Source organism: Ovis canadensis, chromosome 5 (genome assembly GCF_042477335.2).
Source record: "Ovis canadensis isolate MfBH-ARS-UI-01 breed Bighorn chromosome 5, ARS-UI_OviCan_v2, whole genome shotgun sequence".
Classification (NCBI taxonomy): domain Eukaryota; kingdom Metazoa; phylum Chordata; class Mammalia; order Artiodactyla; family Bovidae; genus Ovis; species Ovis canadensis.
In genome coordinates, this window is record NC_091249.1 from 57,742,807 (window position 1) to 57,761,245 (window position 18,439).

At 50.5% G+C, this 18,439-nt stretch overlaps 1 protein-coding gene across 5 annotated transcripts in view; it reads right to left on the reverse strand.

Moving 5' to 3' along the window:
• FSTL4 (follistatin like 4) overlaps positions 1 to 18,439 on the reverse strand; it is a 739,698-nt gene that overhangs the window by 214,303 nt on the left and 506,956 nt on the right. For all 5 annotated transcript variants that reach the window (XM_069592040.1, XM_069592042.1, XM_069592041.1 and 2 more), the window contains one exon: positions 12,375 to 12,623. In XM_069592040.1, coding sequence (XP_069448141.1) covers positions 12,375 to 12,623 — 249 coding nt within the window. The remainder of the gene's footprint in view (positions 1 to 12,374; positions 12,624 to 18,439) is intronic.

Sequence of the window (18,439 nt, forward strand, 5' to 3'; positions counted from 1 at the left end):
AATGAGTCCATGGGCTCCTGCCGGCATTTCTCACAGGAAAGAAACCACGTTTCCCAGCAGTGGGCTCTGCCTTCCTTCTTAACAGATCCCTGTTCTCATTAGGTCTTCCTGATACCTGCAACTGTTTGCCCTGAGAGCCATAAAACTCTTTAAAATGGAGAGTTTGTTGCTTTAAAACCATGAGCAGACGGACACAGAAAACAAACTTACTGGTTACCAAAGTAGGAGTGGGGGCGGGGGGAGGGATACATTGGGAATATTGGATTCAAAGATGCAAACTCCCATGTATAAATAAACCACATGGATTTACTGCATACCATAAGGAACTATACTGAGCATCTTGTAATAACCTATAATGAAAGAATTTCTAAAAAGGATAACATAAGCACATACAAAAATATATATATATATACACATATATATATCTGAATCATGTTGATACATACCTGACACTAATACAATATCGCAAATCAACTATACTTCAGTAAAAGCCAACCAAACAGAAAACACCATGAGCAGAGTGTTTACTGAGAGAAGCCTGGCATGTAAACAAGACCTTCACGCTACTACTGTCTGGCAGGGGGTGGCATGGGGCGGGGGTGAGCAGGAACATAGGCGAAGGGAGGAGAGGGGCGAGAAGTGGGCAGGGGGAGAGAGGATGAGGTGTGGGCAGAGGGTCAGAGAGCTCAGCTGGGCACCCTGAGCAGGGCAGACGGGGCTCACCAAGGCGTCTTCTAGACCACCAGGGACAGGCCTGCGGCCACACCTCAGCTGACCAAAGTGGGCGGGAGTGGACTGAGGGACAGGCAGTGGGACACAGTCCCCTACGGAAGAGCAGGAAACAGACACGCCTGCCAGGCCACTGGATGAGCCCTTTCTTCCCGCTACAGAGAGACGCGCACCACTCACACCCCCTGCTTATAACAAGTGAATGGAGTTCACTGCATCTGGTGATTTTAATTACCTGCAAGCAAAGTGATTTTACTCCTTTCATTTAGGGGAGCTTCGTGAAAGTATTAACAGTTTCACTCCGAGTACCTTCATTAATGAGGGCTCGGAACTCATCAAAGGAGAAGCAAGAACAATGAGAAGCAGGGCAGAGGGTAGGCTTGTGGGGACCAGGTGCCCAAGTCCGGGAGTCCCTGGGGAGCTCTGCCCTCAGCAGCTTCAAGAACACCCCATGTTCTGGACACTGCTCCTCCGTGGCACGTGGCACAGAGCTGGGCACGAGTCTATCCACAATAGGGACATGGGCGGTTCCTGCGCCTCAAGGCGCTGTGGAGGACTGGGCCCCGGCTTTCTGTAGCTCTGTCCCTCGGCTGTCCCGGGCGGGGACTCAGCTCCACTCGAGAGAGCTAGATCTCCTTAAGCATGCCTTTGAGGAGCCCACTCTGCTGGGGAAGGTCACCTCTCCGTGGGCTACCCCGTGACCACTTCCCCCAACTCCTCTGACTTCTTTCAGTTAATTTGGCACAGTGGTAAGTGGCACCTCCCTCTCTTAGGAGAAAAAAAGATGGTTCAGACTAGTACCTTGTTTCCCTGTCCAGAAAAGCAAGCAGAGAGTAGGCACCCATGTCAGCCACAGGGGCTGCAGGTGAGTTGGGGATTGGGTGGGGTCGAGAACCAAGAACAGGCTTACTGGACTCATGGACCCACCGTCCTCCCAGCCACTGGCCCCTTTAACTCCTATGTCATCAGGGAACAGAACCTGAGAGGGACTCCGCATGCCCAGAAGAGCCAGAGAACCCTTGCCCTCAGCCTGTTAGTAAGCAGCCAACACTTTCAGGCAGGGGCAGAGTCAACATATTTGAGTTGTGGCTGGTCTGACAGCTGCTGAGTTTGTCACACAGATAATTAGATAAACTGCTTGAGCACAGAGATTCAAAATGCGGTGTCATTTAGCGGCTGCTACACGGGGGCCTTGATCTTAATTGAAGGCACAATAGGGGAGAACCTTAAAGAAGTCCCAAATCAACTTCTTCTCGCTCCAGTAATTAAACATCTGACTTCTGATCGTCATCCAAAGCTCCCCAAGTCTTGGCCGTGGGCTCCACTAAGTGGTGCTAAGCACGCTGAACCAAGGGCCTCCCTTCTCTTCATGCAGGGCGTTTCTTGAGCAGCCTCCTACACAGAAGCTCGGGGAGCAGGATGCTCCATGTCACCCCCCACTCCACCTTCTTCTGCCTTCCTCCTCTCTCAAGTCCCCTCAACTCCTTATGTCATCAGGGAACAGAATCTGAGGAGGATTCCTTATGGATCCACACCTCTTCGGCTGGGACCCTGTGATTTGTGTTGAATGGAGGGCTTCCAGCTAGGCCTTCCCATCCTCTCACATGGGGCCCCCTCAGGAACTGTGTGAGCCCCATTTAACATATAATCATCAATGTGTGCATTCATCTATGAAATGAATGGAACATCTCCAATAAGCAAAGGATGGAAAGACAAATCACATTTCCCCACTCATAAGGACACCCAGGATAGCAGGACATGTACGCTAACACTTGAGAGTCCCGTGGACAGCCAGAAGATCAAATCAGTCAATCCTAAAGGAAATCAATCCTGACTATTCATTGGAAGGATTGATGCTGAAGTTTCAATACTTTGGCTACCTGATGTGAAGAACTGACTCACTGGAAAAGACCCTGATGCTGGGAAAGACTGAAGGCACGAGAAGGATGAGATGGTTGGATGGCATCACGGATACAATGGACATGAATCTGGGCAAACTCTGGGAGATTGTGAAGAGCAGAGAAGCCTGGAGTGCTGCAGTCCACGGGGTTGCAAACAGTCAGACGTGACTTAGAGAGTGAACAACAACAACAACATGCCAGCTAACAAGAAGTTAGAACCAAGGGAGGACACTGCTCTTGCTAGAAGCTCTGACGGTAGCTTGGGACTTAGGCAGGAAATCCCCCGGGCCCTGTAGGTTTATCTCAGTTAAAGGGTGAAGCTAGAAATACCTGATGAGGAGCTCCTAGACAGGCCATCTTTTCCAGCCCATGGCACACCCCTCCCAGCTTCCTGGGGTGGTGATGAAGGAGGAGGTCCCCTCAAGGCCATCCCTGGGTGGGGGTGCTGAAAACTAGAAAGAAAACATGGCATGGTGGCTAAGAGTTTGGGTTTTCAGTGCTGACAAGGCCCCACCTGGAGGATGTGTCTCTCTACCTCTCGGATGTCTCTCACTTTCTCTATTCTGCTCAGCAGCCTTGGCCCCATTTTGATCCCCAAATGTTCCAGGAGAGCGTTCACATCAGGGTCTGTGCCCTGGCTATTCCTTCTGCTGGGATGCTCTTTCCCTGGATATGCAAACACCTTGCTCCCTAATCTCCCAGCCTCCTCCAGGCCTTTGCTCAAAACTCACTTCTCATGTTAGATTCTATAACTTATTTCCCTGTCTTCTTCTCTGTCGCACGTGTCACCACCTAAGACACCTTCTCTCTTGCTTACTGTCCCCCTCACAAAACTGTATGCACTTCGAGGGCAGGAATCCTGTCTGTCTGTGTATTGCTGTATTCTCAGTGCCCAGAGAAGATGTGACTCATAAAAAGTGAATGTTCTCTGAGTGAATAGAAGGAAGAGTTCAAGCAGCAGAGTAATGTGGCCAGAGTTACCTCTTGGGTGGGGGGTCACTCTTAAAGCCACATGGAAGATGGGTTTGAAGATGTTTCTGACCAGGAGCCAGGACAGGGGGTCTGGGAAGAGTCAGAAGGACTGGGGCTGGCAGGACCAGGAAGAGTGACGATAGCACTGTGGGGGGCATGTAGTCAGACAAGGCCTGGAAAGCACTACCTGGGCTTGGAATTTACAAGGGCAGAGTGATCTTGGTGGGGATAGGAGCCAGGTGCAGACCCTGGTGGGCAGAGTGTGGGGGGAGCTGGGGACGTGGAGGCAGCTAGTGCAGGCAAGGCTTTGGGTGACTGGGAGAGAGGGAAAGGGAGAGGAGAAATGGTACCTTAGGGATGCCGGGATAAAGCCGGCTCTGCTTGGCTTTGCCATGAGAACGTGCGAGCCTGTCAGTGGACACAGAGGAGGAGTGGTTGGAACAAGGAGCGGGTGCTGGGAAAGAACAGGGAACACGGTAGGGGTCTCAGAGACTGCAACTTGTTTCCGTAAGTGAAATCAATGCAGTGCGAGACTTTCTCAGCTCAATAATTTATTAGCAATTTTTAATTACTGAAATGTAATTAATTCATCCAAAATGTGGCAGTTCTGTGAAGCACACCACAAATGCTAAACTGATAGCAGCCTTGCACACTTGCAGGGTGCTCACACTAGGACTTGCATAAAATCTAGAGTAAATATCCAGAGAAAACACATGTGTAAGTTATATTTCTTGATCCTGGAAGCAGATACTATAAACAGGATGACTGGGACCCAAGGGCCATTGTGCTGGGAGGCTATTGGTGATGCTTTGATGCTGGCAGAACCTATGGGGGAGGCTGCAAGGAGGAGATGGTCCATGAAGACTCCCATTGGTCCTTGAGGTCTTGGGGATGTCTCTGGCTACAGCATGGCCACACAATGGCCCAGAGAATAGGGGTGCTGCAGACGCGACTCCGACCTTTCTTTTGGCTGTTAGTTCTGTGAAATCAGGCCTCCAGTCCTGACCCTGCTGGTGCCCTCAGGTCCTGCACAGCCTGGCCACCCAGTGGACATTCAACACTGTCTCTATCTCTTCAATAAGCAGTGCTGGGAAAGTTGGAGAGCTGCATATAAATCAATGAAGCTAGAACACACCCTCACACCACACACAAAAATAAACTCAAAATGGCTTAAAGACTTAAAAATAAGACATGACACCATAAAACTTCTAGAAGAGAACACAGGCAAAATGTTCTCTACCATAAATTGTATCAGTGTTTTTTTAGGTCAGTCTCCCAAGGCAATACAAATAAAAGCAAAAATAAACAAATGGAACCTAGTCAAACATATAAACTTTTGCACAGCGAAGGAAACCATAATCAAAATGAAAAGACAACCTATGGAATGGGAGAAAATATTTGTAAATAATGCAATTAACAAGGGCTTAATTTCCAAAGTATACACACAGCTCCTACAATTCAATAACAAAAACTCCAAACAATCCAATTGAAAGATGGGCAGAAGACTTAAATAAACATTTCTCCAAAGAAGACATACAGATGGCCAGTAGGTACATGAAAAGATGCTCATCATCGCTAATCAGTAGAGAAAGGCAAATCAAAACTACAATGAGGTAGCCCCTCATACCAGTCAGAATGGCCGTCACTAAAAAGCTGATAAAAAAAGATGCTCATCATCGCTAATCAGTAGAGAAAGGCAAATCAAAACTACAATGAGGTAGCCCCTCATACCAGTCAGAATGGCCGTCACTAAAAAGCTGATAAAACATAAATTCTGGAGAGTGTGTGGAGAAAAGGGAACCCTTTCACACTATTGGTGGGAATGTAAATTGGTTCAGTCAAAATAGTATGGAGGTTCCTCAAAAAAATAAAAATTGAGCTACCATGTAATCAAGTAATCCCACTCCTTGGTGTATACTCAGACTAAACTAAATTTAAAAAGACAAATCCATCCCTATGTTCACTGCAGCACTATCTACAATAGCCAAGACATGGCAACCACCTAAATGTCCATCAGGAGATAAACAAATAAATGTACATGCATCTATGTATGTACACAGATACACACAATGGAATATTACTCAGTCACCAAAAAGAGTGAAGTAATGCCATGTGAGGGAGCCTGGATGGACCCAGAGATTATCATACTAAGCGAAGTAAATCAGAAACAAAGAGACAAATACCATAGGATATCACTTACAAGTGGAATCTAAACTAGGACACAAATGAGTATCTATGGAGCAAAAACAGATCCACAGACACAGAGGGCGGATTTGTGGTTGCCAAAGGGGCGAGTGGGCTTCCCTGGCGGCTCAGCTGGTAAAGAAGCCAGCGGTAATGTGGGAGACCTGGGCTCAATCCCTGGGTTGGGAAGATCCCTTGGAGAGGGAACGGCTACCTGTAAGGTTGGACCCCGGGGGCCATGATGGGTCAGCCCCTCCTCTACCTCTGCGAGAAGGTCCCTAACAGAAGGATCCTCCTGGATCCCGGGGACCAATGACAGCACACTCCGCCAGCTAAAGCCGCCCCGCCCCAGCCACATAGAAAAACCTATCAGCTCAGAATGCCGCGAACCGGCAACTTATCCAAATCCCCATCCACTAGCCCAGCCACCCCTCGCAGCGTGCATATATAAACAAACTTCTCACATGGTCGGGGCGCGCGGATTTCCTCGACCTGCCCCATTCGGGTCCGGGAACCCTGCCCCAGAGCGCTTCGCCATTAAAGCCTGTAAGACATTCTTTTGGTGTACCTGGTCGTCTTTTACCTAACACTACCCACTCCAGTACTCTGGAGAATTCCATGGACTGTATAATCCAGGGGGCTGCAAAGAGTCGGACACAACTGAGCGACTTTCACTTCACTTCAAAGAGGCGAGGGGCTGGGGAGGAAAGGGTTGGGAGTTTGGGATTAGCAGATGCAAACTATCATATATAGGACGGCTAAACAACAAGGTCTCACTGTATGGCACAGGGAACTATATCCAACATCCTGTGATAAACCATAATGGAAAAGAATACACACGCATAACTGAGTCATTTTGCTGTACACACAACATTGTAAATCAACTATACTTCAAGAAAATTAAAAACAAACCAGCATCTATGAGTGAGACAGCTTGGTGGAAAATGGCCACATTCCCCTGTGTGGAGCTCACAAGGAAGGCCAGGGAGGGTACAGAGAGATTCCTTTGCCAGGCCTGGGGAAGTAGCAGTGGCCTTTGACAGAATGCGGGTGGGGTCAGGAGTGGAAGGGCAATTGGAAGAGACTGGAAACAGGAAGGGGGTCAGGAGGAAGTGGAGGCCAGAGCATGCTAAAGGAGGGCACACCCAGAGGCTCTGATTTTCGTCTCTGGGCCCCTATGGCAGCTGCTGAGTTTCCCTCTCTTTCCTTAGGGGAGAGGAAGTGGCTGGTGCTCTGGTGTGGGGAGGGGCTGTGAGTTCAGGATAAAGCAGCCGGCTTTCCTGGAGAAGCTCCCAGCTGGGCCTCTTACTGACCTGCACAGCCAGGAGGCCCAGCCCAGCAGAGGGGCCTTGCCCACTGACTATGGCACCTGAGTCCTTCCTCCACAAAGTCTCCTGGGGGAAAAGGAAAAGGCAGTCTCGCCTACTGTGAACATGACTTGCTGGGACTGAATTAAAAACAGCCCCAAAGTTGGGGGTGATGATGAAGGGTGGGCTACATCAGCAGAGCTCGAGGACTAGGGGCCTCGCTGGGGCTCTGGGTCCCCATGTGGGGAAATGGGAAGGTTGGACTATCTCATCTGACAACTACCTAGGTTGGCCACAGGCCTATCTTTTACCCTCTTGTCTCCATTCCTCCATAGTCTCAATCATCAACCCCAGCTCCGTCAGGACCTGCATTTTAATCACTTGCTCCGTCCTAAGAGTCTGCATGTATTACCACTTCATGTCTGCACCCTATGAAGCCCTTATTCACGCTTCAAGATTCAACTCAATTGTCTTTTCTCCAGCTCCCTCCCTAGACATTCCCCTTTTCATCCTCAGGTGGACCAATCCTTCCCTCAGCTGGCAGTTCCCGAAAGCCTTTCATGCATTCCAGAACCTTCCTCTAAACCTGGAATCAGGAGTTCTTGGTTCTTCTTTTCCACCTCTACAAGCTTACCAGGTGAACCTGGATGACTCACTACATTTCTTTTCAAAAAGTAAGGCAGTTGGAAAAGGTTTTGGAATTTTGATCATTTGGAGATCAAATTCCAGTCATTCCTTAAGTAAACATGGAGGACAAATGCTCTTCTCTCCCCTTGTTCACAGGACATTCACACCCTTGACGTCTAAGCCCATACCGAGTGTAATCACATGTGAGCAGGGCTCCTGGAGCCTCCTGCATCTGTCCCTTGATCGTGCCCCGATGTTTGCCATGACATCACCATTATCCTGAGTGATACCGACACTGCTTAGAGAAGAGCACGCATGACCATGTGCCTAGCACTGCTCACTTTATGCTCACGGCATTCTATGAGGTAGGCATTATCATCATCCCATCTTCCAGACGTAGTAAGTGAGACAGAGAGAGCATGTGTTTTCTCCAAGGCAGTGTGGAATGGTCCCATGGCTGGCCTCAAGCTGATGCCTCTGGTCCTGTGCCACCTGCTCCCTCAGTGTGGGCCTCCCCATGATGCTTCCTCAGGCCCCAGCATTTCCCTGTTGTAGGGACCTCTCCAGCAGCATAAAACCAAATCCCTAGGATGTCTGCCCCCACCATAGCCCTGTGCCCGCTGCCCCTACACCTGGGGAAGCTGAGAGTCTGCCTGAGGCTGGGCCGACACAGCTGGGAATGAGAGTATCTCTCCCTGGCAGGGCAGGGAAGTGCGGAAATGCCCTGGAGGCATGGGACTCAATTTATATTCCTAAAGGTATAAGATGCTAAAGTAACAACAACATCTAAATACCCCAAAGAAGAAAAAAAGTCTTTGGCAACAAGTTGTATCTGCTCTGCTAACTTGTAACAGAAGGTTGAGTTTTTATTCCTGTGCTCAGTAACACTTCAGAAAAAAAAAGGTTTGCTAGTGAGCCTATAGTATGTTTAACTTTCAAAATAAAGTGGCAATTATTTCCTCTGATTTCATAAGTCTGGGAATTCCCCTCTGAAGCACCAACGTGCACTTACAAATGCCATGCAGGATGAGGAAGCTTAAGGGTCTGTTCAGAACTGAACCTCTAACAGGCTCCTTTCTTCCATAATGTCATGGTTTGTTTAGAAAACTGCCTAACTATGACATTGTATCACCTGAAATAATACAAGCCTGGTGTGCTGAGTGATGGCTGAGAGGCAAGCTTCTCTTCTCCCACAGCATAGGAGATAAAGCATGAACTCAGAACTGAGTCAGAAAAATCATTTTAAAAGTGCCAACCAGCACACAAATAGGAAGGCCATGTCACAAGATAACTTCAGACACAAACTCTAGAAGAAGTTAAAGGCACAGAGAAATCTACCCACTCTCGGTGTTCACTGGAGGTATTCGGTGCTGAGGACAAACGTGACTAATTCTGCCCCGAGGAGAGAGAGAGACAGTATCCCACCTCCTTCATCCCCCTGACTTTTCGGATGTCAGGAGAGCTGGTATGGAAGCTGCCCATGGCCTCTGAGACAAGGCTGCAGAGTTCAATTTTGATTTTCTCACCAGTGAATGATCCCTAAATGATGTTGTATCTCATTCTGTATTCACACAGTATTCCATTGCCATAGCAACTAGAATGTGTTACCACAAGTTTTCTTGTATGTGGTCTTTGAATGCTGACTCTCCCTCCTTGCACAGCAGTAAGCACCGTGTGACCCTAAGTGGTACCCCCAAGAAGACACCCCACCCCCCACAAGGGTGTAGGGAGGGGCTCTGGCAGCAGAGCAACTGCTCTGAACTGCGGTGGCCTGGCCTGGAAGCCCACATCTCCCTTGCTCCACACACTCCAACCCCATAAGGACCATCCTAATATAGTGACTTCTGGGGGTAAAGAAAACCTCAGAGAATGAAGTCGTAACTTCTCTTTGTAAAGTCTGGTGGGAAAAGAGAATGAAACACAAAGGATTTTATAATTTTTGTTTGGACAGGTAGAAAGGTATTTTCAATTTTCCTGGATCAATAACTCCCTGGACATTTGGGACAGAGATACATTGTCATCCTTGGAGCTCAAGACAGCATTAAACACTCTGCTGCCATCTTGGGTGAGGACTGTAGGAAGCTGTCCTCTATACCCACCCTCCTTCCCCCAAAGAATCCCATCCTGCCTCCCTCTAGCACTCTGTCCATCCATTACCTCCTGCTCCCTGTGAAACCCATGGTTCTGGCAAAGATGGAGGTTCTCCCCCAAAGCACCCTCCTCGGGCTTGCCTGCCTCCACGGCCACCGGGACTCTGGGGTCAGTGAACTGCTTGCTGGGTATTCCCTATGTAAACACTAGGGGAGGAGAAGCCAGCTGGCCCTCCTGTCTCCAGGGACTGGAGCTGATGCTGAACCAGAGGCAGTGAAGGCTTCTCTGTGGGATTCAGAGCCAGGGGATGAGGTCTGCTGAAAGGGGAACCCTAGCTACAGGTGGACATCTCCAGGATAGCCTGACTCTCAGCACCTCCCACCTCCACTCTCCATCTACCAGCAAGCTGTCCACGCCTAAGACCTGCTGGGCAGGAGTGCCTGTTCCTGCTTCTGCATCCCCCTCACAGCTCGTGTGTCTCCCTGCTCCAGGCCTGAGGCCACCATGAATTAGATAAACGATGACAACAGGTGTCATTAATACCCGACATGTGTAATGTACCTGGCCCATGCTAAGTGGTTTCTGTGCTGCATCTTACTTTTCTCCACAGAACAGGTGGAAACTGCCAGCAGCCCCTTTCTACAGCTGAGCAAAAGGCCCAGAGAAGCAGAGTCACGCACTCAAGGTCGCACAGCTGGCCTGCAAACCCAGGTCCCTCTGGGACCTTGCAGGCACCTCTCTCCATTGAAAAAGGATCGTTTGGAGATCGGCGCTGCCACGGTGAGTGGGTGGGATTTCACAACACCAGTGAAAACCCCATTGAATCAGAAGGATTTGGTGGATAAATTCAATCAGCGTGAAGCAGAACCGAGACCTAATCTGCTCACCCCTTCCCAACTCTCCCGTCACCCCTCATCGCAGCAGGTTCTGTGGTGGTTGACTTTCCCTCGCGTGAAATGAGAAATGCTGTTTGAATAACAGATGGTGAGGGAGGCGGTGAACACTCTGATGTAGAAATAAAAACCTTTAGAAAGATGCAGTCTGGGGGAATACTGGAAACTGGAGAATGGAACGTCAGTCTATAAAATGCAACATGACCAATAAAGCTGGAGCAAGTGGCCAAGTGTTTTTAGTGCTCACGGCTGCCGAGGAACAGGCAGGCCTGGACTGGGCAGGGCTTCCAGGCCTCCGACATCTTTCCTGTGCTTGTTTTGGTTTGATTTCCATATTGGGCCTCGTGATTTCTGAAGTGCCTCAGCATTCATGTCACAAGCACACCCATGAAAGGGTCCAAGACTCCTGCCATCACAGGATAAACTCAACAGTCCAGAGACCCACCTGCTCCAGGAACCCCTGCCAGCGCCCGTGGGCGAGGAGGGCAAGCTACCTTCTCTAGGGTTACAGGAGGCCCATAAGACTTGGGCTCCTGCATCGTGACTGCTCCTGCCACACGGACCTGATGCCTGGGAGAGGGAGGCCTGAGCTTGGCCCTTTCCTCCTGCAGCCCAGGCCCCCAGCTGTGACCGCACAAAAGTCCCTTTCTGTCAGTGTCACAGGCACTCACTGGCAGCGGGGCTCCATCCCAGCTTTCTCCTCCCCTCCCGGCCCTGCCCCACAGCAGGTCTGGGACATCACGCAGGCCTACGCGGGCTCCCCCCGACCTCCAAGATCCCACAGCTCAGGCCAGAGGACCTGTTCCCACCTGCATACAAGCTGCTTCTGCTGTCTCACATCACCTAGATTATTCACGTGTGGCCATTTGGGCTCAGCATCACAAACACTTCTACAGCCTCTGACATGCACCATTCATCGCAGCCAGAGAGACATAGAAATTTGTGGCCTCTCATGTCCTGGAACATCTGTGAGCTGTTGACACCTTCTTGGTGTCAACAAGGCCTTGAGCCACATGTTAGTAAGATGATATTCCTGTACAAAGAGCCACAGGCCTCGCCCCTGAGGCTCTTACCCTCTGCCAGGAGCTGGCACTGCTCTTCTCACTCAAGGACAGGGCATGAACACTTTGGCCCCCTCCTCCATGGAGATGGTCTGATATCCATGCAGGACCTTTCTTATGTAGCTCTGAGGTGCTCTAGACAGGCCAGGTGACCACTCTAGGCCAGAGATGGAGTGACTGCCATGCTGGGAACCTCTGTCCTGGGGTGGGGAGGGGCCCATCTGACTACTTTCTATGCACAGAGTGACCTTCTGACTCATGATACATAGTCCAGAGGGGTCAGTGTGCTCCCTGCCACCACCTGGCAGGACCCACCCTGTGAGAGAGACCCGGGCAGTGTCTTTCAGCCGGGACCCTACGGACGTGGGCTCTGCACCAGCCCAGACTTCCTGGGCCCTTCCTCAAGGGCAGGGGCCTCTGGAGGTGGACGCAAATGCCCATGCAGCACTGAAACACTGCTACTGCTTTTAAGGCTCCAATCTTCCTATTTCTCTATTTTTTAAAAACACATGTAACCTGTAGACTCAGCACCCAGGTCATTTGTCAGAAAGGCATTAGAGGATCTGTGACAAAACCCACAAGCACAGAGGCACGGAGCCATCTTCCCACCTTTCAGGAAGCAGGCCTTGCTGCGGACCGTGATGATCTTCTTCCCCAGCAGGCAGGCAGCACGGTGGAGCTCACAGTGGTTTTCGTAAACCCTCCCGTCTGAGCCACACACGGGCACGTAGCTGGGCCGGCAGGCCTCCAGGCATCGGCACTCGGGCTCCCCTGTCTCCCTGCTGAGCGTACACCTGCTCCCACGGCCACACAACTTCTTCCTGCAGGAGGCCGGCTGCTCGTCACGGCTGGAAAGTCCTGCGAGGCACACAAACACAGAGGGTCAGCCGCCAGCACGCGGGCGCATGGGCCATCTGCATGGCTCTCTCAGGCTGTGTTGGCCAGAGTCTGCGAAGCCGAGGCATCGGGGCTCAGGCACCCCATGGGGCCCCTGCCCCTCCAATGGGTGGTGGACAGGAGGCTACAAGCAATGCCTTGTCATGTAGAGCCCAGGTTTTATGTCTGGCCCCCCCCAAACATCTCAGACACAACCCCTGCCTGTAGGCGTAAATAGAGGGCCATGTGGAGGTGGTGAGGTACCAGTGGACCCTGCTGACTGACAAGCGGAGGGCTTGACAAGGGATGGGGGCTTGAGCCAAGGTTCCTGTAACCACCATGCAGCGAGCATTTGCCTGCCTTAGGGAGGAGACCTGGCGTGAGGAGGGGTTTTGTGCAGGAGTCGGGGTGGGAAGTAAGAGGTAGCAAGATGTGGGTCTGCCTTGCTAGATTCAGAGAGCCAAGTGGAACTTCAGTCTGATGTGTTAGGCACTGGGCAGCCATGGTGGAGACCAGTGAGTAACAGTGCAGTAACGAGAAAGTGGTTCTCTAAGTGTTTAGGGACGGGGGCAGCCAAGGCAGGGAGGTCAGAGGTTGACCATTTCCTCTGGAAAGAGTACGGTTCTCCAAGACACAGGAGCAGTGGCAGCACCAGCACTCCACTGCTCAGCCCTTCCCTGGAGGCTCAGAAGGTAGAGAATCTGCCTGCAATGCGGGAGACCTGGGTTTCAGTCCCTGGGTTGGGAAGGTCCCCTGGAGGAGGGAACAGATACCCACTCCAGTATTCTTGCCTGGAGAATTCCATGGACAGAGAGCCTGGTGGGCTACAGTCCATGGGGTAGCAACGAGCCCGACACGACTGAGTGACTAACAATAACAACAGTCCTTCTGGCACAATACTACAGCCTGTGTCCACGGGCAGGAGGGCTGAGATCATGGAAACAGCAGCTGCCACGGTGCTGTGTGTCTCTTGTACCCAACACACACCCATGACGATGTCAGGCAGTGGTGTCCCGAGCTCAAACACCAGAGCAGTGGGGCAGAGTGGTTTCTTGCTGAAAAGGCTCACTTACGTGGACGCTTAAATAAGCATCCATCACCTATGGGACATTCCTCAGGAGCCCAGAAAACTGGATGATGGCCACATGGCATTAATGGCAACAGATAGGAAATTGAGAGTTATAAAGGGATATCAAAACACAAATAATTGAGACATGTATACAGATTTTATGGCCACAGAAGTCTTTGCTTTTAAGTTTTAATTAAATTTTCTTCAAAATACTGGCAAGACAGAATGGCCCTGGCAGTCAAGACTGAACTTTCAGCCTCAACTCCTACTCTATGGGATTAAAATGCCTAAGGAAAAAAAAAAAAGAAAAACTTGTTTTTGGTTAAGTCTGCTTTTCATCATTATAGATTTGAAAGGAAAAAAGTCAGTTATCAGTAGATTAACTGCTTGATTCAATAACTCATTTAAATTCTTCCAGCCTTGGAAAGCTAAGAAATATTGACTTTTTCTTGAATCACAATAAACTAGAAGGTCAAAAAATCTCTTAGCAGTATAAAAGTACAGATCCTAAGTGGGCGTGTGAATCTCCTTTTATCCACTTTGCTAATTGTTGGCGTGTCACTGCAAAGACTCTGTGGCATTCATGGGCCCCCGCTCACCCTGCTGGCAAGGCTGACGGGCAGAGGAAGCCAGGTTGCTGGCTCGACAGTGGGAGGCTCTGGGCTGGAGGCCCCCCACCCACAGTGTTTATGGCTGCTTTGCCACGGAGCCTGTTTGATTGGCAAAATTCTCCTGGGTTACCCGGGAAAGTGCTGGCAGCTACTAGAAGAAACTAACAGGCTCTAAAAATATCATCCTTTGTTTCTTTTCAAGATAATGATGCCTTTGTATCACTATTTTCATCAACTTTCCCATGTGATGTGAAGGACACCCACTAGCGGCTCCATTTAAGAAACTGAGACCAGCTTTCTGAGCCTCTGGTCTCACAGTGCCTGCTTTGGGGGCTTTGCCCTGGCTGGAGTGCCCACACCGACAAGCTATGCCATCTCTCTGGGTACCTCAGCCTCAGTGTACCCCTGGGGCCCATTTCTGCTGCCCCTGCCAGTAAGAGTGCCCCTCTCTGAATCCTCTAAGCCCAGGAGGGCCTGCCTGACTCTCTGGCCTCAGGAGATGCCCAGGGTACAGAGCCTTTGTCTTCTTGCCCTTGCCCCCATCACTGACTCAGGATTTGTGAAATACAATAGTTTTCAAAACTGTCCTCCCTAACTCTGTTTAACCTCTAGGCTAGAAGCTGGGATGGGAGGGTAGAGGGGGCCCGTATGCGGTGATCTGCTCAGGGGTGTATCTCTCTTGCTTTCTCCAAGTGGTGAGCTGGAGGGATGACAGTATGAAGGGGAAGCAACTGTCTGTAGAGATGGGCCTTCGCTGGGGTACAGGGGGCTGGAACCAGGAGGGGCACAGCAGGAAGGCCCTTCGGAGACCACCTCAGTTCAGTTCAGTCGCTCAGTTATGTCTAACTCTTTGCGACCCCATGAATCGCAGCATGCCAGGCCTCCCTGCCCATCACCAACTCCCAGAGTTCACTCAAACTCACATCCATCGAGTCGGTGATGCCATCCAGCCATCTCAACCTCTGTCGTCCCCTTCTCCTCCTGCCCCCAATCCCTCCCAGCATCAGAGTCTTTTCCAATGAGTCACCTCTTCACATGAGGTGGCCAAAGTACTGGAGTTTCAGCTTTAGCATCAGTCCTTCGAAAGAACACCCAGGCCTGATCTCCTTTAGAATGGACTGGTTGGATCTCCTTGCAGTCCAAGGAACTCTCAAGAGTCTTCTCCAACACCACAGTTCAAAAGCATCAATTCTTCAGCACTCAGCTTTCTTCATAGTCCAACTCTCACATCCATACATGACCACTGGAAAAACCATAGCCTTGACTAGACGGACCTTTGTTGGCAAAGTAACGTCTCTGCTTTTGAATATGCTATCTAGGTTGGTCATAACTTTCCTCCCAAGGAGTAAATGTCTTTTAATTTCATGGCTGCAGTCACCATCTGCAGTGATTTGGGAGCCTAAAATAATAAAGTCTGACACTGTTTCCACTGTTTCCCATCTATTTCCCATGAAGTGATGGGGCCAGAAGCCATGATCTTCGTTTTCTGAATGTTGAACTTTAAGCCAGCTTTTTCACTCTCCTCTTTCACTTTCATCAAGAGGCTTTTGAGTTCCTCTTCACTTTCTGCCATAAGGGTGGTGTCATCTGCATATCTGAGGTTATTGATATTTCTCCCGGCAATCTTGATTTCAGCTTGTGCTTCTTCCAGCCCAGCGTTGCTCATGATGTACTCTGCATATGAGTTAAATAAGCAGGGTGACAATATACAGCCTCGACGTACTCCTTTTCCCACCACCTAGTCCAGTGCAAACATCAAAGGAAGGGCCAGTTGGCATGGGCAGGTGCAGGGAGAACCCTGAGATGCCCACAGCCCAGGCTGCAGCCAGCGCCTCTGAGGAGCAAGCAGCGCTGCCCTGCCCAGGTCTGACCGTCCTGCCACTGCGGCTCTGGGGACCTCTCCCAAGCCGTGCTCTGAGGGGCCAGTATCAAGAAAACACTCGTGCCGACCTGTGCTCATCCAAGTTGCCAAGAACACTCAGGTTCTCTCCGACATGGAAATGGGCTGTTGGCACATATGTGATCCCTAATGATTTGCAATGAGGACAAAAGTCACTTGAAAGCCCTGCACTGTCCTTCCCAGTCTGTGGCCGGCAGGCCCACAGAGAGCTGAGAAGGCTGTGCACAGGGGTGCAGGGGCCCCGGCCCCGCCACCGAGACACCTGCCAAGTGTGGTTTCAGAAACGAGCCCCTTGTCGCCACTTCCTCCTTGTTATTAAAACAGAATGAATTCCCCAGTCCTACCAGGACGATGATAAACCAGTAATGGGAAAGGTAACCAAGTGAGACTGCCAGCAACTGCCTACAGTATTTATAGGTACGACCACGATGCCTGGAAAAGATATAATGCGCTTAATTTATAGTCATAAAGAAAGCCATTTACCCAGGTTAGAAACCGATCATCTCACCAAATAAGTGCTTTTCAACACTAATTAAATTTACTGAACACAGTCAGACATGGGAATTGTTACATGAAAGTTATGGTGGCAGAAGAAACAAGTCCATCTGTACCAGTCAGTGCTAAAGCCTCCCTCTGAGATTCAAATGAGGATTCTCCACGTGACTGCCTCAGACCTGGAACTGCTACCTCAGGGCATGGGTGGAGGCAGTGGAGGATAACAGTGGTCAGACGAGCCACTCAGCCCGAGGGGAGGGATCAGAGGGAGCAAGCCTTCCCCATTCACCTGGAGCAGGAAGCCTTTCTCGTTTTGTGACCATTGACCGCAGGGCAGAGCACAGACAATTTGGCTGTTTCGCTTCCAAACTCTGACTCAGTCTCTAACTGGTTCCTTGCACAGGGCACACCAATGAGCGGGCATCCTCTCCGAGCAGGATATGGCCCGAATGGCACAGGAGGGGAAACCCCTTAGAGTTCCACTCCGGGATGCTCATTGCCTTCAGGTACGTTTGCCCAGTGCGGTGTTCCGGTGTTCCGTCTGAGAACTCAGCCTCAGCTCGCCCTCTGAGGAAGCCCCTCCCCTCACACAGCTTGTGGAGGTCATTCTTGGTCTCTCTATAAGCAGTACTGTCTCAGTCCCCTGGGGAAGGGCTTGAGCTGAAATCCCCACTACCTGGCCCCACCCCACCCCAAAGCCCTAGTGAGGTGATGGCGTGGTTTTATGGTGGCTGCAGAATCACGAGTCACGTACAGATGTGAGAGCTGGACAGTAGAAATAAAAAGGCTGAGTACCGAAGAATTCTTGCCTTTGAACTGTGATGCTGGAGAAGAATCTTGAGAGGTCCTTGGACTGCAAGGAGATCAAACCGGTCAATCTGAAAGGAAATCAACGCTGAACATTCTTTGGAAGGACTGATGCTGAAACTGAAGTTCCAATACTTTGGCCACCTGATGCAAAGAGCTGACTCACTGCAAAAGACCCTGATGCTGGGAAAGATTGAGGGCAAGAGGAGAAGGGGGATAACAGAGGACGAGATGGTTGGATGGCATCACCGACTCAATGGACATGAGTTTGAGCAAACTCTGGGAGATAGTGAAGGACAGGGAAGCCTGGCGTGCTGCAGTCCACAGGGTCACAAAGAGCTGGACACGACTGAATGAGTGAACAAAAACAACGGTGGCTGCACACTCTGCAGGGCCCCAGACAGGCCACGGAGAGTGCGATGTGGACACTGGAGGTGAGAGGCGCACATGCAGTCCCAAGAACTGGCCACCCTGCCTGCTGATGGCCTCACTGCCTGCTGATGGCCTCACTGCCTGCTGATGGCCTCACTGCTGCCTGCCCTGAACTCCTGCCTGTCACTGAAGTGGCCTCTGGTTTCTGCAGACAGAATGTATTTGCACAGGGATGAAGGGCCCACCTGTCAGCAGACACAGGCATGCAGAGATTATATGTGTTACTTTCTGTGCCTCGCTAGGGATCCAGCAGGGAGCTGAAGCCTGTATCTTGTGCTGTGGGCACGTTTTTTAAAGACCTACAGTGAGGGCTTGCATTTGGAAGAGTGTGTGTAGAGGAGCAGTGATGCGGGCTGTATCAGCTGGAGCTGGGTAATGGTCACAGTACTTGCCCACATCTTCCCTGACAACTCAACCTTAGACATGCCCAAGATGGTCTGGAGACAGGGTGTCTGGTAAACTTTGAATCTGTCATTGCAGAAGA